This window comes from Neltuma alba, unplaced genomic scaffold, assembly GCF_004799145.2.
Source record: "Neltuma alba isolate B1F8T4 unplaced genomic scaffold, ASM479914v2 tig00006675_pilon, whole genome shotgun sequence".
NCBI lineage: Eukaryota > Viridiplantae > Streptophyta > Magnoliopsida > Fabales > Fabaceae > Neltuma > Neltuma alba.
In genome coordinates this window covers 1-14,983 of record NW_021634540.1, presented here as the reverse complement: position 1 = coordinate 14,983, position 14,983 = coordinate 1, and the positions used below count along the sequence as shown (strand labels likewise).

Below are 14,983 nucleotides of genomic sequence, written 5' to 3'. Positions count from 1 at the left end.
TAATATTTATTGAAAAGGATCTTACAAATTGTAATTATTTAGAAGGACTAAATATCAAAATATAAATTTATAAATACTAAATTATCCCTAGCTAAATTCCTCGATTTTCTCTAATCAGGCCTCACACATACTCAATGTTTTGGGGTCAAGTACTATAATAAACATCATATTTCATAATTTAGTGACATTAGATTAAAATTAAAAATTTATCACTTTTAACTAAATCAACAAATAAGTAGAAAATAGAGCTCCACAGGTTGGTTTTATATTTCACCAAAAAAATTAGTTCCATGTCATTTTTGAGGTAGACATAGGGTGAAACCCAAATAACATAAAAATCAAATTAATCAACGATACTCATTAAATTTTTCATGTTTTTAATTTCTTTCTCCTTAATTATTTTTCATGATTTGTTATATGTCAATTAAAGTAAATCATAATTAAAAATAAAGGTTATTAAATTTAAGAGAATAGAAAATTTTAGATATAAAAATAAATTTGAATAATATTATATATCTAAATATATTTATTTTAAGAAATTGAAATTAATAACAATTTACGAAAAAATATTTATAAATTTTTTAATTGTATTAATTGAAATCAATTAAAATATGCTTATTTACGTTTAAATATATTTATAAAAAATATATTTTTTGACCATATAAAAATATAGATTGAAAATTTGTAAAACAAAAAGTAAATAAATAAATATTTAAAAAAACAGAAGAAAATCCAACTGAAAGCCGCAGAAAGGGAAAAATGAAAATTAACTACTCCTAGCATTAGCCATGCAAACGAATAATTTGGTTTCATTGTTTGTTTAGATAAAGAAAATATTTTGGACTAGTAATAAATGGTTTTGATTTGATTTGAATAATTTATTTTGTAAATATTGATGAGAAAAAAAATTATATAGTACTTCCTCCAATCCTAAATATAAGAGTTAGTTAACTAATTGAGTAGATTAAGAAAATAAGTTAAGTTATTTATTTGTAATAAATAAGTATTTTTTTCTTAAGATGTATTTGCTAATCAAGTGTATTAGCTAGAATTACCATTATTAGAAGGACTATCATGAAAAAAATGCATAAATATGAGAGACAAAGTGGATTAGACTCTTATATTTAGGGTTAAAATAAAAGTCAAATGATGTCTTATACTAAGGACCAGAGGTAGTATAAATTAAGAAGAGTATAAAAAATATTAAATGGAGGTACGCTTGGCATTTCGTTTGCATGGATAATGCTAGCAGCTGGGATTTAATTAGGGTTAATTTGGTATTTTTAAAGTTATATTTTAGTGTTTGGTCCCCATAAAAAAGTATAATGTTTAAGATCCTTCTCAGTAAATATTAGTTTTATTAGGCCCTTGTATCAAATTTTCCCTAAAATAATTTCTACATGAATTTGCAAGTTCGAAAATTTTTATGCCCTCGAGGAAATTTAAGGAGGCGAAAAGCCTTTTGAAAATATTTTTAAAAAGAACTCAAATCACACCGTTATTTTAATTCCTTCAGCCTGAAATTTAAAACTAATAGTAGTAAAATAAAATGAACGAGACAAAGAACTTCCAATAAACAACAGAGAAAAACTAGACAATCTCCCCCCCCCCCCAAAAAAAAAAAGAGAAGATCTTTCCATCTATCTCTCTGTGTATCTATTTACCCACATACCCATTTCCTCTCGTATAACATTACTTTATGAGCCCGAAAACTGCAGTGAAACTCATACTTTAAAAGCAATGAACATTAACCCCAACTCAGTATCAATATACTTCAGATTTCCACATGAATATACAATGAACCACGAAACCTGGACAATTGAATATATAATTCTTTCAATTTTTCTGTTTGCTCCATGACTAGCATTACGAATTAAACCAGAAAATATGTAAATTAAACTGAAATAGGAAACAATATAATACACCATCGGGTGTTATAAATCTTCCTCTTGTGCGTACATTATGCCCAGGTCGATCGATCCTTAAACTAATCTGTTAATCTTCTACAATGTGTAATGGCGCTACAACCCCGACGATAAGGATTCACTGTTGTCTTCATACGACAATCGTAATAGGATCGTCCCCTTAAACTGCATGGGATTGTGTTTGCCCTGAGAGCTTCATAGCTTATGAACTTGGGGCGGAAATCTTCGGATAATGATTCATTATTATTAGGGTTAGGGTTTGATTCATCGTCTTCTCCAGTAAAGTTTCCTTCTGCAGCATTACCTAAGCTCAAGTATTCTTCAGAGTTATCTGCAGTCGAAGCCTTAGCAACCACCAGGGCCAAGAACAATATCAAGAAAACAATAAGGCAAGATTTAAAGTCCATTTTTTTTTTTTAATGAGAGATTCTGTGTATATTGCTTGCAGCTTGCTGATACAGGAATGGAGGAAGGCTTCGGAGGATTGTATATGAAGATGAGTCAGTTCTGGGACTTGTGATTTTCCGAGATTTCTGTTTAAAAATGGAAGGCATATTGTCTTTCATAACAAAGACTAACTGAATTTAGAATGGAAATTGGTTTTATAGTTACTTGCTAGTAGTTTCTTAAGTTGTATTCTTGTTATTTTTAATTCTGATTTTTATTTAATCTTGTGATTTGGCATTTAAGTTTGTTTCTTCATTCCCTAACTCGATGTAATTTGGTTTTGATTGGTTTCCTTAGTTTTGTCCAAAATTTAACATTTTATCCCCTTGGCTCTATTTTCGTCGAATATGCTGTTATCCTTTTATTTTATTGTAAAATTTAATTTTTTTTCTAAGTATTTAATTTGATACTATTAAATTAAATATTTACTCTTTTCATATCTTCAAATATTCAAATAATTCATGTTTTGCAAAAAGATGGATTCAAAAATATTTTTTTTGGGGGGGGGGGATATATAAAATGTGAGAAGTTTGAACTCTTTGATAGATACACGAGGGGAAAATGTACATAGGACAGGAACATACAAAATTTACATCCCCAGATTACGTTGTACTGAAATATATATCAATTCACGTTATGAAGTTGCAATAGGACCAAAAATTTTTCAAAAAAAATTGAATCGGGCATTTTAAGGACTAATCGTACTCCATATATGTGTTTTGGCTTGCGGGGGTATAATTTTAATCTTTGTTAATTTCTATAAATAAAAATCAGTTACTTTGAATAAAATTTAACTGTGGAGATCACATATGAAGAGATACTACTAAGTTGCCGAAAAAATAAAGAGACGGAGAGGAAGAGGAAGATATAATTTGGGGAAAATATAAAAAAATGATTTTTGAATTTGAAAATTCCCAAATGCTCCCCCAGACAAGCAAAATTCCAGTTTAGATGCCGTTAACCAAACTGAGATTTCAAATTTATTGAAATGATCATGTTGCCTTTTAATTTATTATTTTAAAAAGTTTCAATTCAGTTAATCACGTTACAGGACTTAGAAAAAATTCCAATTTGAAAATTTTGATTTGGTTACCTATACCTAAATACAGTGAGATGCATAATTTGCATTAGTAGAAGCCAGCCATTTGATCCTCAAAATTCCGATACGGCGAGAGAAATTGACACCTGGCGATGGTGGGACGGTGGGTTTCTCCAGCATTTTTTAGGGCCAGTTCTTTATGGGTTGGATATATGGGTTGCCAAAAGGAAAAGACCCAAAAACAAAAACACAACAGACATACAGTTGAGATCCTAACCACGAAAAAGACAACTATGATGGGAGGAGAAAAGGTCCAAATTTCTATCACCCCTCTTTTTTTTTTTTTTTTTTTAAAGAAAGAATAAAACAAATTTAGAAATTGCACTCTCCCTAACTGATTGTATTTACTTATTATTTGACACTTTTTTAATTTTTAAGATAAGGAATTTTATACAATTTATTGAAAAATTTATATTTACATATTTAATTTTTTTGTTGCCGACTTCAAAATTTAAAGATAGAAATTAATAATTTTAATTAAGTATGATTTAGAAATATTATTAATTTTTTTCTAAAAAATTAAGACTCTTAACTAATAACCACATATTTTTTCAGGCGAGGAACCATTAAAACTATTAAGTATTAACTACCTTCTTATTGTAATTCCATAAAAACTATATTATAAATAGAATTAAAGAAGTACTCGCATCATCTTAGTGCTAAATGTAAAATCTTTTTGTAATTTTAGAAAGAGTATTAAAACCTCGTTCGGTTGCCTCCCGCGCCCCTAAAAATATAAGCGGAGACGAATAGTTTCCAAAAATTCAAATGATTCGACTGCTTAAACAGTTCAGATTTTCTCTTTGATTTGTATGATTGCGAAGCTTGTGAGGATTTGTCCTATTTTGCTTCTCTAATATCCAGTTGAAGGTTCCTTTTCTTGCTTCGAGTTTTAAATTTCCTTTTCCCGTCTCTGGTCTGGCTTTGTTTGACTTTTCCAGACGGTCGGTGGTGTGTTGTAGATTGTGATTTTCTGTTTTGCTTGTAATTTTCTTTCTCGATTTCTGGACATCGGTGCTGAAAACAGAGTCATGTTTTTCTTTTTTATTTTTCTCCCTGTTATTCTTGTTGATTATGATAGTTGCGATTACCTTTATGCATATGATATTCGGCAATTTCTTTTACTCTTTCTTTTTCTTGGCTAAATCGATTTTCCTGAAATGGTTGAAATGAAATATGCATGCTTGAATTAAGCAAGTGGGTAAGTTGGGCTGACCGTCTACTTTTTGTGAAGGCTTGGTTATGGTTCTTTTCTGAATTATGGCTTTGTTGGTTCTGATTATTGAATTTGTGTACCTGGTAATTTTACCGTGCTTCGCTATTTAACTTAATGTCTACCACTCAAGACTCAAGTTTCTAGTTGTTGAATGTATATACCTGGAAATTGTACTGTATTTCTAACTTCTTGGATGGATGGTTGATCTTTTCATTGGGATGATAGATACTGATTCCAGAATATTGCAAAGAAAATTGTAAAGATAAATCTTTTGGGAAGTTGTGGTTTTTCTTTCCCTTCTGCTGAAAATTGTATGATGAATTTAGCAAATGTCAGAAATAGGAAATTTTCTTTTTCTCGTATAATAAAATTTTATATTTACACTAACTTGTAGATTTTTTCATGTAATTTTTTTTTCTGGATAACCTGTCAACTCTTTATCCCCCTCACCCTACTATCCAAGGGCCACGGTGATTGGTAACTGTTTTCCTTTTGTTATTCAGTACTTTTGCCATTGTTAATCTCTAGCATTTTAGTCAGGTATTACTGTGAAAAGAGATTGTTTATAATGCTTCTAACCTAAAAATTAAGTTTGTTGAGTTATTATTTTAATCAAGAACGGTTTTAGGATTGCTAATTCTGCTGGTATACAAGTCTGTTATGTTATTTTGACTATCTATGAAGAATTCAATTGTTTCACATGTTATGATCATTAACATGTGCAAAAATATCATTTAGGCTTATGCATAGACAGAATGATTTTAAATTATTACTTGTATTGCTTTACATGTAATGATTGATAATTAATTCCCTATGTCAGAGGTTTCCTTTAAGTTATGAACATCTGGACCCACTCTTCAATTATTGGAATTATCCTTTTTTTGTATTTTCCCTCCATCATCTTCTGTCAGGCAAGGTTTGCCTCTTTTAATGACCGGCTATGACTCTTTCTTCCTTTGATGTGTATAGTGATAATTTCATTTGACATGAGGTATATTTAAGGTTGTGTGATTTGGATACAGGAATATTGTAAACAAGATGAGTACTCATTCTGTTGGGGGCGATTCTCCTGGAAGTCAGCAAAGGGGTGCTGTCCTGGGCTTGGATCTTAATAGGGCTCCACCTCGTGCTAATCATTTGCAAGAGGGACCTTCAGTTGTATCAGAATCTCGTGTAGTTCAAGCTGTCCAGCAACCACAGTTTATGCAGCCTATTGATGTGGAGGCTACTGATGATGATGTTATTGAATCTACACGAAGTGCTTTTGTTGAGGTATGCCTGTCCCTTGGATATATTGCTGATTCGATATTGTCATTCTATGTTTGATTTTTGGAGGCTAACCTTATTTATGTCGTTCTTATTCAATTTAGGCTAGAAATAATTCGAGAAGAAATCGTGGGAGGACTATAATTGATGTGGATTTAGGTAGCATATTATTCAATCACTTTACCTTGTTGAGCATGTTTTCTTATTTGATGATAATCTCTACAACTATCTTGTTCATTAGAAAGGTTTTCCAAATCAGTATGATCAGATTACTTGCTCTCCACAATGTCTCATTTTTCGCTACCTTGTCCATTGGAAAGGATCCTTGGATTAGATGCTACTTAGAAGAATTCCTCGCTTAGTGTTGGAGTCATATAATGTGCTTTACTCTCTGGAAGAGAATTCCTTCAAGTAGGGAAGAACGATGGAATATAAGAATTAATAGATTTTGAGGAAACCTAACTTATTTTTGTATTTTATTTACTCTCTCTTAGATTACTTAATAGGAAGCAAAGCTTAGTTTATAAATAGCTTATGATAGCACTTGCGTAAAATAGACTTTGATGAATGAAAGAAATATGTTTACCTCACCTAGTATCTGATTCCTCTCTTCCTCCTCATCCTGTCTCTTCCCCCTCCTTTCTACACCTCTGTTCCTCTCTTGCCCTCTCCTGTTTCTATCACTCTCTTCCATAACTCTGCATTAGAGCAAGTGTGTGTGAGTGTATGTTGCATAAAAAATGCTTACCACTAGAATCCTGAGTTTTGATGGATTGGCATCTCTCACAGCTCTTGTCAACTCAGGTTGTCAAATCTTTTTTGATGACACACATATTCCTAAGATTGGTTGTGGTTAACATCTCTTTTTCATTCAAAATAATTGCAGATCATGTAAGTCAGGTGACTGAAATTTCTCCCAACGACTGCAGAGGAGATTCTCTGTGCCAAACAGTTCCTAATTGTGATGTATATATAAACTTGGAAGGAAGTAGCAGTTCTGAGGTATTAGAATGTTTCAATCTGTGTCGTATTTCATTTTAGCTTGTGATTGTTGTTTCTTTAATATTGCTTTGATTGACAATTGGCTATTGTTTTGAATAGACGTCAGTGTTCTGGTTAGTGTGCATTGTTCTTATTGTTGTTGTGATTGGTGAACGGCTATGCTTTATCCTGTAATATGTTGGGATTAGAGTGGTAAATTCTTAAAATACTTCAAAGAAACTTGAAAAGGAAGCAAAATGTTTAATGAAGAAAATTTTTTGTTCCTTACTCAAACTATAATTTACACAAAATTCTTTTTGACTTTTCTCTCATCCCTCATCCCTCACGCCACCCATTACTCTCACCATCTTGTCCGTGTGCATGCACTCTTTGCCTTGGCTTCTGATTCAAACTGCACACACTAATTCCCAAGTCCCATATTTATACCTCCTATATGTCCATTTTATCTTTGCAACCAGGTCCTTGTTGATTTTTCTTTTTCACCACTCCACACACAACCAACAATAAAGCTTTGGGAGGAACTTTAAAGGAAGAAGCTTATCATCTCTTTATTGGAAGGTTCATTTGGTTGTTTTAGTCCTAGTCAAGGGGATACTATATTTTGAAAGCTTCATTATGCCAGACATCTCTGATAGAGAAGTTCATGAACTCGAGCCCCTTTTACTTGTTCATGGACCAATTTGTCTTTCTCCTTTAGATATGCGTTTTAATTTTGAACACTAGCTTTTTTGATGTTTAGTCTTGCAATTCCCATTCATTCTTCTCTCAAAAGGTTGTTGTGTTCTCTTGGTGACCCAGCTATATTCCGTATGCAGTACATCATCTCAGCATAACTGGATTTTCTTTGTATTACCTGCTGAATCAAATTTTGACATTTTCCCCTTTTTCATTTCGCCATGGTTTCCACATTAGCTTTATTTATTTATTTTAAATAAGAAGTATTTTGTCCTAAAAAATAACATGTAAATTGTCAGTCTATTATAATAGTTATTGCGGACATGAACAAATAGAATCTTATACTGTGGAGATGTTTATGGAATTGAAATTGCTAACCTGATTATTCCATTTTGTAGAGGGAGGAAAATATAAAGTCAACTGAACCTCCAAAGGAGCCTGTCTTTCATTGCCCAATATGTACAAAACCATTTGTGGAAGAAGTGTTGACAAGGTGTGGTCATATATTTTGTAAGAGATGCATTAAGGATACTTTAAAAGCACAAGGCAAATGCCCTACATGTGAGCAGAAGGTTACTGCAAAAGGGCTCATAAGGGTGTTTCTACCATCAACTGGCTCTCCTTAAAATTAAATTGAGTTTAAAATCACCAAAATTCGAACTTTTGATACTGGCAGTTGGAACCCCAGTTGTTTCTTTGGGTAACAAGCTATATATTATATGATACTTCTGAATAACTTGGGCTGGAGATGGGTTTGGACACAACTATTTACTTCCTTCATGTTTCTTTAGCCCCAAATAGAATATGTTGGCCTAATTTTAAATTCGGATTCTTAAAAGATTATTTTTGCTCTTGGGTTTTCAGCCCAAGGAAAAAATCTCTCATAAAATGGGCCAGTTCTTATTTTCCACAAATTATTTAGCTTGTAAAATTCCGAACTTCTACACAATTGTATTCTTATTTAGCATGTCATATGACAAAGTTGGGGAAGAAAAAAAAATCAACACAGAACTGTGCAGTTTGGACCATAAAATCTCGGAAGAGAAATTGGCTAATGATTTTAAGGTAAAATTGTAACGACTGTACTACTGGCGTGCTCTGGACTGTAGCCCTCATTTTGCTATTATTCTGTTGTATTTATCTGTGCATCAAATCGCTCAAGAAAGCTCAGTTCGAACAAATACTGCATGATGGTGAAAATGTGAACATGAGAACTAAGAAAAATAACTTTTAATATAATCAATCAATTGTATATTGGGACAAAACATGTGCTGGTTTCGCAAATCCTCATAATTACTAGACCAAAAAAAGGCTTTTCTTCTATAGTCACTTAACATGAGTTATTGATGATATGATTTTCTTATGTTTTGTCACAAAATAAGATTCATTCCAAAGAAGACATGATAAGCTCTTGCATATAACTGATTCGCATTGGAGAGCTTTTGATGAATTATTACTGAGGTAAATATGTGTCCTACTTCAGTTATTTCTGACTTTCTGCCTCTTATTACATGGAAACAAGGATTTTTTGCCTGATAAAGGAAATCCTCAGAATAAAGCAAAGCATAGCTGTTTGGTACATGGGAAATTTAAATTTAAATTTTGATATCTTGAATGCTATTAATGACATGATTAAATATAAGATATATATACAAATTTAAAACTAATGCGCCCTATATGTTCTCTAAATAAGGATGGTAGTTTTTTTTTTTTTTTGGTGGAAGGATGGTAGTTCTTTTATATCCTCTTCTGTTAACCTTTTTGATGCTTTAGACTTATTACACAACCATATGCTTTTGTGTTTCTCTGTGATCTTTCATAACAGGACTCTTCAACTGCAGTATGTTTTCAGTGAATGCTGCTCTGATTTTTCTTAAGACTTCTAGAAGGAAGAGGAAGTAGACCAAAGCATAGTTAAAAGATAAGCTTTAATTTTAGCAAGTTTGAGGGCAAAAGTAATTGATTTCCACTTTCCAGGCACAAAGTTATGGCTTCTTGGAAGAACAATAAGCTTCTTTTTCATAGAGTCTACGTGCATTTGAGTTCAGTATATTTTGTTTAAGAATTTTCTTAGCATTTTATTTTGCTTTTCCCTATGTCTAATTTTCTTTTGCTGCCATGTAACTCGTGTTGTGCGCATTCATATTATACTTGAACATTTTTATTTGCCCATAGTTGTGTCTACATTTATAGATTTTAGTGCTTATACTTGATTGTCTTTGGTTCATAAGCTTGCTAAGATGCTTATTTATCAGAATGAATCCTTGTTCAATGTTTCATCTGCTGTACGTTTGGGCCAAGACAGAATAATATTTATCCAGCTTGATGTGATATTTATCTATACATGTAGAAGTCCTCTATATTTCAAGTTAATTTGTTATACTGAAAGTCAATATTACATTATGTATCATGCTAATCCTTAGGAGTATGAAAGCTAGTAATACCATATGCTAGTGGACCTATTATTGTTAATTCTTAGTTCGTGCTGGGGTAGAAATACAGTTAGTTACTATATACTCATCTGTGATTCTGTGTCATAAGGAATTTACTTGTGTTGTGAAAAATGTACCAAGAGACCAAAATGATGGGCAGAAACTTGTGTTGACGCAGTTGGTATTATGTGCTGCATTTAGTATCGTGGGAAGGTTTGTGAAAAGACTGCTTAAAGGCTATAGTCCTTTGAATTCATCCACCTTATTGAGATGTACCATTTTTTTTTTGGGGAGTGTTCTGCAGGCATGTTTTATATATTGGAAGGTATATGCCATAGATGAAAGGAATAGAAGTGCTGTGTCTTACTTCAAAAGAATAAAAGTGGTTCGGGGTTTGATTGTCAACTCTTGTATATAAAGCAAACCTAATTGGAAAGAGTCTAACCTTTGGCCTCATCGCACCCCGAGAGAGATTAGTCTCTATTGTTTGCAGAAAATACTTTTAGTGTCACAAAAAAAGAGAAAAGATTTCTCCTTCTTACTTTTGTTGCAACTTTGTTGAGCTTCTGAAGCATTTATTAAAAAACAGAAGTGAAAACCAGGAAGCTTTGAGATAATAGTCCATTATGGGTATATTAGTTGAGGGGTTTTGCACTTGTAGTTTATGAACATGCATGGATTGATTTTTATGGTGAGTGGGAACATTTAGACAATTTTGAAAGCAGCATTAAATTTATGCACTCGGCGCCTATGTAAAGCAGAAATGAAGATTGCCAGTAGACTGACTATATGATGTGCAAAATCAGATCATATTTGAAGGCCTGGAGGAACATGATGAATAATGAAAAGGGAATAATCCTGTAGTGTAATTTGGGAAATCTATTTTGGTGGAGGAATAAGTGTTTGTGTTGTGCCACTTCCCTGCTCATGGCATTAAACATTAAAAGCCAGCTTGAAGAGATGCACATAGTAGTTCCATGCCTATGTTACGAATTTCAGTAGCAACAAATCCTTGAAACAGCAAGATCTTGTAATGCAGGAACGGTTTGTGTAGGTAGAAATGCTAATCACACTTACTTAAATTTAGGAACCACTTGACACAGTTTTTTTCTAATTAAAAAACCCATTCACTTTTTTAATAATTAATATTAATGAAATACATATTGGGCTTAGCCCATTAATTCACCATGTATAGGCATAAAACCTAACATTTCCGATAAGAAAACCACAAAGAATGTACTTTGAAATAAGATTTGGTTCTAGAAAATGAGTTAATTTCTCATCATATGACAAATTAAGGTACGAATTCCACCTAAAACTGGAAAAAATGCCCACATTTAGGTCCTATTTGATATGAAGTATTGAAAGCCAAAGATTAAGATTGGAACTGGAAATGCCCACTAAAAGTGTGTTTGGTATGTAAAATTGTTTGTTATTTGAGATTGAGTACCTAGTGGAATTGGAGAATATTATGAGAGGAGGTGGTATTAGAAATTTAATCGTAGGATTGGAATATTTTTCGCACCAAATGCCCTCCCCTCCAAATAACGAGGGCTTTCTTAATAATGATATTATTATAGTCATGTTGCAATTTACAATTAATTCTAAAAAAAAGTTGATGCAATGATTCCTTCTAAATATTATTTTAAAACTCATTCCCACTCCTAATCCCCCCCCAACATCTAATCCCGTTTTCATTCCCAATCCATCAAAATTGAAACCTACCAAACATGACCTTAATGCCCATTAATACTTCGAATATGATTGTTTCCAATAAGAGGATATTTATACTTAGAGGGAAAAAGACCAACAACATATTGGTATTATGGCAAATGGTGAAATTTTTATAATGAATGGGTAATTTTTGAAGTGTTTAGAGAATTTTTTAAAATAAATTTTAGAATGTAAAAAGATATTTTAAGTCTATATTTTTATGCTAAACTTTTACATAGCCAACATTTTTCAAAGGTTAAAAATCATTTTTGTCTCAGAAGTTTTTGCGAAAGAGCTAAGTACCCAAAAGTTTTCTTAAGAGCAGTGTTGCCCAAGTTGAAAAATCATAGCAATGTCAACCTTATCCTAGCAAACTTAAATGGTCAATGGGTAGTTGACCCAACATGCTAAGGTGGTTATGCTACATAGGATATCATACCATGTGTTATTATTCTTTCCTTCACTCTGTTTTCCCTTTTGTAGCCGTTCTTCCTCTTTCAATACCAATCTTCTAGGCCCACACAATCTGATAGTCACTTTTTTTGCCCCCCAAATAGAAGAAGGTTTCATTGATAAAAAAATTATGTACAAATTCAATTCCAATATAAAGAGTGCTAAAGTCAACAATTGGTGCAAGTAATTAAATACAAAATCATGCAACAAGCAAGTTAGTAAAGATGACTACAAAAATCCTTTGCCTTCTTGATATGATCAGTAAAGGGAATAGCCTCATTGACTAGCCTATAGTTGTGGACTCTTTCTTTATTGAAGATAAAATTATTCCATGCATTCCATAGCTTCCAACATAGAATTTCAAACATGACACACCATCATGTATTACTTTTCCTACAAATGAGATTTTCTTTAAACCACTCCCTTAAGCATAGCGAATTGAAAAACACCAAGTATGAAGAGAGAATAGTCGATTTCCAACATTCTGCAGCTGAACTACATCGTCTTAGAATATGATTGATGTCTTAAATACTAGAGTACCAGACTTCATAGGTAGAACTACTTGCCATGTGCCTTCTTGTCCTCTCCCAATTTGTCAATAGCTTCCCCCCATCATTAACCAAAGAAAAGTCCTTACTCGGTTAGGTCCTGGCCAACGCCACACTAAATCCCATTTGCTGTCTTCATCATTTAGTTCATGTTGGACAAGTAAGCTATAGATTGATTGTACTATAACTTTGCCATTGCTTTCTAGATGCCAAGTGCATCTTGCTAGTGGATTAACACCTGTGGACACAAGTGGTATAATATGTTTGGGGGAAGTTTGTTTGCAAATTGCTTCCAATCTCATTGGCCATTAGAGGTGACAAAATGGTAGATTGGTATGCATAATTTGGTGTCATTTAATGGCACAAAAGGTAAATGCTTCGGTGATCCGTCCCGGACAGTGTCTACTAGCCATCTCCAATACTCTACTTGACACCCAATATTGCATCTGACCAGATTAATTAAAAGGCTTCTTCATAGGTGTGAAGCTATCTTAACTTGAGGCAACTTATTGCAATTAGGGTGCCACCCATATTTTTCCCCAAGTATTTTAATTTGCAAAAGATCCAATTTTAACATAATTGCTACAACTAATTTAATTAGAAAGGTTGAGTTTTGCTGCACCAGATTTTTTATACCATACCCACCACATTTTTTTAGTTGACAAACATCACTTTATTTGACTAAGGGAATACCTCTACGATCTTCAGTAGACCCCCAAATGAAGTTGTGTATGAGACTTTATAGCTTGGACTTGGTTAAAGCTAAGAGTCTAGTAGTTTACGTCACATTCAACAGTATCACAGAAAGCATTGATTGCATAGAGACTTACACCAAGGTGATCCTACTAGCAAGAGACAAGGATCTTGCCTTCCAACTTGATAGTTTTTGTTGCACTTTCTCTTCAATATGGTTGTAAGTATCCTTTGTTACATGATCATGCAATAGTGGCACGCCAAGATAGTGCCAGGGTGTGTTGTTCGCTAGTATCCCAGGTGTAGACAATGGAAGTTGTTGTGTGGATGTTCACATTCTTTGAAAAGAAGACTCTTGTTTTTGACTTGCTGACTTTGTGTCCAGATACTTCGCAAAATGCATACAGCAAACTATGGGTCATACTGATTTGTGATGCCACTGTAGTGCTAAAAAGAATTAGATTATCTGCAAAGAACAAGTGGGACAACAACATACCATTTTTACCTATACAGATAAGATGCCATACCCTATTTTTTACTTCTTTAGTTACAAAGTGCAAAAATATATGGTGAGAGTAGGTCTTGTTGAATCCTATGTTGTGGATAAAACACATTACTTGGTTTGCCATTTCATATTACTTGAATACTTGCCATGGTGATGCATCGCATAATAAGAGTGATAAGATTATCTATAAAGAACAAGTGGGACAATGGTAGATCATTTTTCGTTATATAGATAAGATGCCATACTCTATTTTCTACTTCTTTAGTTACAGAGTGCAAAATTATATAATAAGAGTAGGTCTCCTTGTTGAATCCCATGTTATGGATAAAACACGTTACTTGGTTTGCCATTTCATATTACTTGAATACTTGCCGTGGTGATGCATCGCATCATGAGAGTGACAAGATTATCTATAAAGAACAAGTGGGACAACAATAGATCATTTTTCCCTATACAGATAAGATGCCATACTCTATTTTCTACTTCTTTAGTTACAGAGTGCACAAATATATAGTATAAGTAGGTCTCCTTGTCGAATCCCACGTTATGGATAAAACATATTACTTGGTTTGTCATTTCATATTACTTGAATACTTGCTGTGGTGATGCATCACATAATGAGAGTGATAATATTATCTCATAGCTTTGCTTCTTGTGAAATATCTTTGATAAAGTCCTATCGGAGTCTGTTGAAAGCTTTTTTGAGATCCACTTTGATTATCATCTAACTAATTTTCCTAGTCTTATGTCACATTGAATGGATAGCTTCTTGAGCTATTATGATGTTATCCATAATATTTCTCCCTTTAATGAAGTTGGCTTGGGGAGCTAAAGCAAGTGCTGGCATTAACTGCTTGAAACAGTTGGCCATTAACTTGGTAACTAGCTTATAAATAGTGGTATATAAGCTAATTAGTCTAAATTCTCTTATAGTTTGAGGATGATCTACTTTAAGGATGAGAGTGATCATGGTTCTATTTGACTTTGGCGCTATATCCTTCCCTTCAAA

The 14,983-nt window shown here is 32.9% G+C and overlaps 2 protein-coding genes across 2 annotated transcripts; one reads left to right on the top strand and one right to left on the bottom strand.

Annotated features, from left to right (window-relative positions):
• Nucleotides 1–1,987: 1,987 nt before the first annotated feature.
• Nucleotides 1,988–2,332, bottom strand: LOC114750893 (protein RALF-like 19). Its single transcript, XM_028939532.1, has one exon. It carries the CDS (start codon nucleotides 2,330–2,332, stop codon nucleotides 1,988–1,990), a length of 345 nt encoding a protein of 114 aa, XP_028795365.1.
• Nucleotides 2,333–4,362: 2,030 nt separating this feature from the next.
• On the top strand, nucleotides 4,363–9,796 carry LOC114750901 (E3 ubiquitin-protein ligase RNF4). The gene is made up of 5 exons (XM_028939539.1): nucleotides 4,363–4,415; nucleotides 5,710–5,959; nucleotides 6,058–6,112; nucleotides 6,840–6,955; nucleotides 8,029–9,796. Exons 2-5 carry the CDS (start codon nucleotides 5,726–5,728, stop codon nucleotides 8,254–8,256), a joined length of 633 nt encoding a protein of 210 aa, XP_028795372.1. The 5' UTR covers nucleotides 4,363–4,415; nucleotides 5,710–5,725; the 3' UTR covers nucleotides 8,257–9,796.
• The last annotated feature ends 5,187 nt before the right edge of the window (nucleotides 9,797–14,983 follow it).

Coding starts and splice junctions, on each gene's coding strand:
- LOC114750901 (XM_028939539.1), top strand. CDS start 5,726: ATGAGTACTCATTCTGTTGGGGGCGATTCTCCTGGAAGTCAGCAAAGG. Junction 5,960..6,057: donor CACGAAGTGCTTTTGTTGAG/GTATGCCTGTCC, acceptor TATTCAATTTAG/GCTAGAAATAATTCGAGAAG. Junction 6,956..8,028: donor AAGGAAGTAGCAGTTCTGAG/GTATTAGAATGT, acceptor TCCATTTTGTAG/AGGGAGGAAAATATAAAGTC.
- LOC114750893 (XM_028939532.1), bottom strand. CDS start 2,332: ATGGACTTTAAATCTTGCCTTATTGTTTTCTTGATATTGTTCTTGGCC.